The sequence below is a fragment of the Miscanthus floridulus genome, chromosome 7, assembly GCF_019320115.1.
Source record: "Miscanthus floridulus cultivar M001 chromosome 7, ASM1932011v1, whole genome shotgun sequence".
Taxonomy (NCBI): Eukaryota; Viridiplantae; Streptophyta; class Magnoliopsida; order Poales; family Poaceae; genus Miscanthus; species Miscanthus floridulus.
The window spans coordinates 77,372,972-77,379,208 of record NC_089586.1 but is presented as its reverse complement, the minus strand read 5'-3'; the positions used below and the strand labels follow the sequence as shown (position 1 = coordinate 77,379,208).

Below are 6,237 nucleotides of genomic sequence, written 5' to 3'. Positions count from 1 at the left end.
ATGGCTCCCCTGGGTGCTGTTGCTGTGAAGGTGATGGTGACACCGACACTGATGCCAAAGCAAAAAATTATGCAAGTTCACACCAAGTCTTACCGTTGGCTGCAATCTTGCTGCTCGCCTTAGCCTATATATACTGCTTCCAGTTCAGCACGGCAGAAACTTACTCTCACATTGTCGCTGAGGTAGAGTTACAGCGCTCGGTGGCCTTTGATTTTGTAGACGAGAGAGAACAGATTTCACCTGGGATTGGGATTTGGGAAGGAAGAGTCGGCGTCAGAGGAGAGGATCACAAGTTCACGAGTGAAGACAGTTAAAGCAAGCGTGCAAGAAGGGTACGTGTACGTGTACTCGCGGAGGGCGCTGCTGCTGGCTCCGCTGCACAGCTACGGGGAGAATGCGGCGGCGAGCCAGGTGGTGGCCGGGCAGCAGGAAGCCCCGGCGAGCGACGGTGTCAGGAGCGGAGGTGGGAGCAGCAGCAGCTTCGACGCGAACGTGGTCATGATCCTGGCCGTGCTCCTGTGCGCGCTCATCTGCGCTCTCGGGCTCAACTCCATCGTGCGGTGCGCGCTCCGGTGCTCCAGCCGGACGTCGCCCCGCGGGGCGCAGCGGCAGCCTGCCGCGGGGGCGGGGGAGCCGGGGCTGTCGTCGGTGGCGCCGCTCGTGCAGGCCGGGGCGCGGCGGAAGGCGCTGCGCGCGATGCCGACGCTGGTCTACTCGGCGGGGCTGCTGCCGCTGCAGGCAGCCGGCGGCGGCGGGCCCGTGTGCGCCATCTGCCCGGCCGAACTGGAGCCCGGGGAGCGCGTGCGGGTGCTGCCCAAGTGCAACCACGGCTTCCACGTCCGCTGCTTCGACCGCTGGCTGCTGGCGCGGTCCACGTGCCCGACGTGCGGGCAGCCGCTGTTCGGCGCGCCGCACAAGGGCTCCGGCTGCGCCTTGTTCCCTTAAATCTCTCTCCCGAAAAAGCTCAACTCCTTGCTGGTGTCGTCGGATGCAATTTGGAATCTCTTCCTTTTACCTACCTTGGACTGCCATTAGGCACAATAAAACCTCGGGTTGAACATTACGGTCCCATTATGACTAAAGTTGAAAGAAGGCTCACGCAATTCAGTCCTCTTCGCTGCCCACCTATGCCATGTGTACCTTGGAGGTGCCGGTGGCAGTCATTGGGTATATTGATAGAGCAAGACGTCATTGCCTTTGGAGAGGTTCAGACTCCAATGCAAAGATGAGACCACTGGTGGCCTAGAGTAAATGTTCAAAGCCAAAAAGAAAAGGAGGAATGGGAATTATCAATCTTAGGAGTCAAAACAAGACCCTTCTTTTGAAGCATCTGGACAAAATTTATAATAGGAAGGATATCCCATGGGTGAAGCTGATCTGGAATGCGCATTATTCCCAGGGTCAGGTGCCACATGCTTCGACAGATAAGGGCTCCTTTTGGTGGGAGGATGTCCTAAAATTTTGTGACATGTTCAGAGGAATTGCGAAGTGCACTTTTGGAGATGGTTCCACGGTGCTTTTCTGGTCTGACCTTTGGAATGACAACATCCTGGAATCCAAATTCCCAAGGCTCTATTCCTTTGCCAGGAATAAGAACATCTCAGTGGCCAGGTTTTTGTCTAATAATACTCTGGAGGCCCAATTTCACTTGCCCTTATCAGAGCAGGCCTTCCAAGAATTCTGAAGTCTCCAAGAATTAATTCAAGATCTGCAGGTCGATCAGAATTCAAAGGATTCCTGGGAATACATTTGGGGAAGCAAGAACTACCTCATCAAAGTGCTACAACTTTCCTTACAAGAATATACAACCCCCATCCCCTTTTCTCTGGATTTGGAACTCCAGATGCTGCAACAAACTTAGAGTTTTTTCGTGGCTCCTCTTGATGGACAGACTAAACACAAGGAACATTCTGAGAAGGAAAAAGCACAAGCTTTAGGGAAACAACTACAATTGTGTTCTATGCAGCAACAACGTTGAAGAAACTGTTTTTCATTTGTTCTTCAGCTGCCCCTTTAGCCAAGCCTGCTGGCAACACCTTAGTATAAATTGGGACTTCACAATGGATTTCTTCCGGATGATGCAGCAAGCCATGGTCCAACATAACAATCCCTTTTTTATGGAGACATTCATCATTGCTACCTGATATATTTGGAAGCAGAGAAACAACTTTATATTTGACAGAGGCCGGCCGTACTTTAATTCTTGGAAAAGCTCTTTCTATGAAGAAGTTAGACTACAGGCCCATAGATTCAGTTCTGCTAAGAGCTCTGTCTTCCTTTCTTGTACAGCCGCTCTAGTTTAGCTCTGCTGCCCACCTCGGGCTTGCTTCCTTTTTTGTTTCCTCTTGTTTAGAGTTGTTGCTCTTTTCGTTTTATAAAAAGTTTACAGTGGGGGGCCTCCCCTGCTGTATTTTCCGCTCAAAAAAAGTATGCTGAGGCTGAGGTTACTAGGCTCCCTAATGCAGGCATATGTCCATGACAACCATTCCTTCACCTGAGGCTAATTACTCTGTTCATTGCAGTTCACTGGCCTACCAATTCATCTAATCAGATTGGAAGGTGTGTTGGTGAGTTCCTTTGCTCTATCATCATCCCTGCCATTTTAGATGTGTCGCACGGTGCCTGGTGGTGTGTCTCTACCATACGTGTTGATCTTATACCTGCTGCTGCTTATAGGTGTTGACCTTGATCAGGAGAGGTAGAAGTTCCATCCTAAAATAAATTTGAATTCATAGAATTGTATTCGGTCACTTTCAATGACTAATAATAGGTATATATTGTCCATAAGGAATTAGGGATCCACCGTGCTGTCCAAAAGGTAATAATACTTTGTTTAGTTCAGGATGTTTTGTTTCTTATTAGTGCTCCTATATGCAGTCATGATTTAATATGGCTTTCTCCATTTAAAAATGGTGGTCTTAAAATATGTACGAGTTTACTGTGTTCATGCATGTACTCAATCACACGATCTACTGCTTGTCAACGTACAAGTCCGTACAATTTCATTTGCAACAGAAACTTCTTTAGAAATGTGATGGAGTTCAAATCAGATATGTGTTCAACTTCCAATATAATTGAACTGTTCGCTTCTCTTATAATCCGTACTTTTCAGCTTGTTTTTTCAGCCGGAACAGTGTTTTTCTCTCACAACAAATCAGCCAGAACAGTGTTTCGGCTTGTTTTTTCAGCGAAGCGAACGACTGTTTTTTGTCAGCTCTGCTGAACCAGCATCAGATTCGCTGTTCTATGCACATATGGAGCACAGCTAAGCCGACTATGTAGTACTATCTTGGTAAGCTCCTTCCTGCATTCCTAATCTGTTCTTCTTCGGTTCATAACTTTACTTTGATGTTTTAGCTCAGCTATCAAATTTGAGCGCGTTCATCGATGTCCAGGTGAATGCTAGGGGACTATTTGGAGCACAACATTACCATATTTTGGCTTCATATTTACTGCATATTTTACTCCTATATGTCATTTGAAATGAACCTGAAATATAGTTCTCATCACCTGTACATCTGCAGGTTCCAAATTGACTCCACTTATACAATGAGAATAGCCAAACCCACTACTTTTTTTTTAAACTATGAATCAACTGCTTTGGTAGTTTTAGTTTTAGCTGTGTGAACAAAATCCAGGTTTTAAATTCATTGAACATGTTCATACAGACACAGTTGAATAGAAACTAAACTTACCTGCAACAGTACTCACCTTTAAATGTAGCCCAAGATCTGGTATCTGAATTAGGCGAACTCTAAATTTTAGTGTTTCTGAGTTATTGTTTCGGTTCTACTATGACGCAGGGAAAACCAAGGTTCTTGCCATTCAGTGATGAATTGCTTCAGAATACGCTTTAGATATTTCAAACTTCATATGCTTATAGAAATCGGTAACGAACTTCGCTTCTATTTTGATATACTGCTTTTTTATAAATTATATTCTCAACAGTGATACTACTGTACAATAAAATTGGCCTGCAAAATGTTGCTTCAGTGTTATAATCCAAGGGTTCAAAAAAATGTTTGGGCATACTTGCATTGAATATCGTATTGGCAATGGAAAAATCAGCTAGGCAACCTAGGTGTTCCCTCTTTTTACATACTCAAACAAGGAATCACACATATAATTAAGCACTGCCATGATTTGAGAAGTAAATTGTGCACTTCTGCCTATTACTTCTTACATGCTCAAGATTTATGTAATAAAGCATCATCCAGTACAAATAATGTAATTTTATGGCAACTTATCAGACATTAATCTTTTCTAAACAATGCAAGTGGTAGAGTCTTACCGCCTGTGACCGAAAGGTCCCGGGTTCGAGTCGCGGTATCCTTGCATTGCACAGGCGAGGGTAAGGCTTGCCACTGACACCCTTCCCTAGACCCCGCACAGAGCGGGAGCTCTCTGCACTGGGTACGCCCCCCCTTTTAAACAATTGTTATTGTAACCTGCAAATGTTGCTATCTCTAGATGATACCAGCAAGATTCATATGATTTTTCGAACTTTGATGAAGTATTTTTGCTTCCACTGTATACTGATACTTTAGTTTGTATTTTTTATCGCCAATCCCATTATCCTTTAGTTTCCAAAGAGGGCACAGAAACTGCAAGTTACTCTATCGTGTCAACAGCCGGGTATAATATATACCTATGCACCAACATATATATGTAAATATACAGTTTTAACGCATATTTACCTCTATTGTTACTCATATTTCAATCTATATATCCAACACATTTTGCCCGCCTTGAAGAACTTCCATGTGCCTACCGACGCGCGCAAGGGCGCGCGCCTTGCACTAGTATACAAACAAAGCATAAGCAAGGTCTCTCATGGCGCTTCTAGAAAGTAAGGTTGCTGCTAGGGCGGCTCTGTTGTTCATGGTGATCACCACGACAATGGTGTTGAACCTGCCACCCATCAACTTTGTGCAAGGAATCGGCGTTCAAGGTATGTCAACTATCATACACTTAGGATGTATTTGGTTTGAGGAATGGGGTGGTCTATTATCTTCTCACTCCTCACTTTTTATATTTGGTTTGTAGAGTGGAATGAGTTGATCCATCACCACCTCATTCCTCACAAGCGAATAATTAGTATATGTATGATGAATGAGTTGGTTCCACTAAAATTCATAGGATGAACTCATGATGCATCACCTCATGATGTATGGGGTGACTCCACAAACCAAACACACCCTTAGCGTTTATGGATATCGGCTTATTAATCTTGACCAAGGTTTTTTTTTTCTTCTTCTCATTTTGCAGTGGTCTGCAACAACATGCCAATGTGCACTCTTGGCAATTGCTAGCAGCACTGTATATCGTTGGGGTATACCAAGTTTACCGCCTGGGATTATTGCACGACGGATACTACTGGGTGTTGCTGCGCAATTAATGTAAATCAAAAGTATTTTTCTCTCACAATAAATCAGCTTCAGCCGGCTTTAATACCAGCTGAACAGGGTATCATGACGGTGGCAAAGCTTGCGGCAGTAGCTGGCTGCATGGACTCATCAATTGGACAAATCTCAAAAAGAAATTTGAATAAGAATCCCTCATTTCTTCTTCTTCTTTTGCGAATGAAGAATCCCTCATTTCTCCCGTTACCAGGATCCTCTTACTACAATCGCCAATGTTGCTTTGAACTAATTCAAACTATCTTTTGTCCGGTGGCCCAATATTTCAAACTATATATTTTTTGGTTTTAAAAGAATACAGCATATTCACTTTTGAATAATATTGAAGTCAGCTGCAGGAATTTGTGTAGTGTGAGAAAGAGAGCCAAGGATGGATGGAAATTGGAATATATAAGCTGTGAATCTGCTTTTTTTTTTCTACTGCAGCGCGTGCTGGGGGAAAGCATCAGTTCCTTATTTGTTACTCCCTCCCTCCCTGAATCTCCATCCTCTGAGAAAAAAAGTTTTCCAAGAGTCTCCATCGTATTAGTATTAGTATTAGATCCGGACCACGGGTTCGCCTCGTCCCCGTACGTCCGCAACTCCTCATACATGTTGCGCATTTGTTGCTTCGGCCGTTCTCTCGTCGCTTCAAATATCTCTCCATCCCCTCCCGTTAGAAGTCCGTCGCGCTGCGCCGCCGCGGTACGTACGTGAGGGGGCTAAGAACGGATGGACGTGAGCGCGCGAGGTTACGTACGTGAGCGTGGCAAACCAACGGACGTGGGGCATTCAGAGGGACTGTGCTCCTTGGTCATTCTGGTGAAGGCTAAACCGA

General features: G+C 45.1%; 1 protein-coding gene across 1 annotated transcript; it reads left to right on the top strand.

Annotated features, from left to right (window-relative positions):
• On the top strand, positions 1–5,695 carry LOC136465685 (RING-H2 finger protein ATL72-like). Its single transcript, XM_066464326.1, has 4 exons — positions 1–30; positions 220–3,292; positions 3,804–4,951; positions 5,269–5,695. Exons 1-2 carry the CDS (start codon positions 1–3, stop codon positions 943–945), a joined length of 756 nt encoding a protein of 251 aa, XP_066320423.1. The 3' UTR covers positions 946–3,292; positions 3,804–4,951; positions 5,269–5,695.
• Positions 5,696–6,237: the final 542 nt, after the last annotated feature.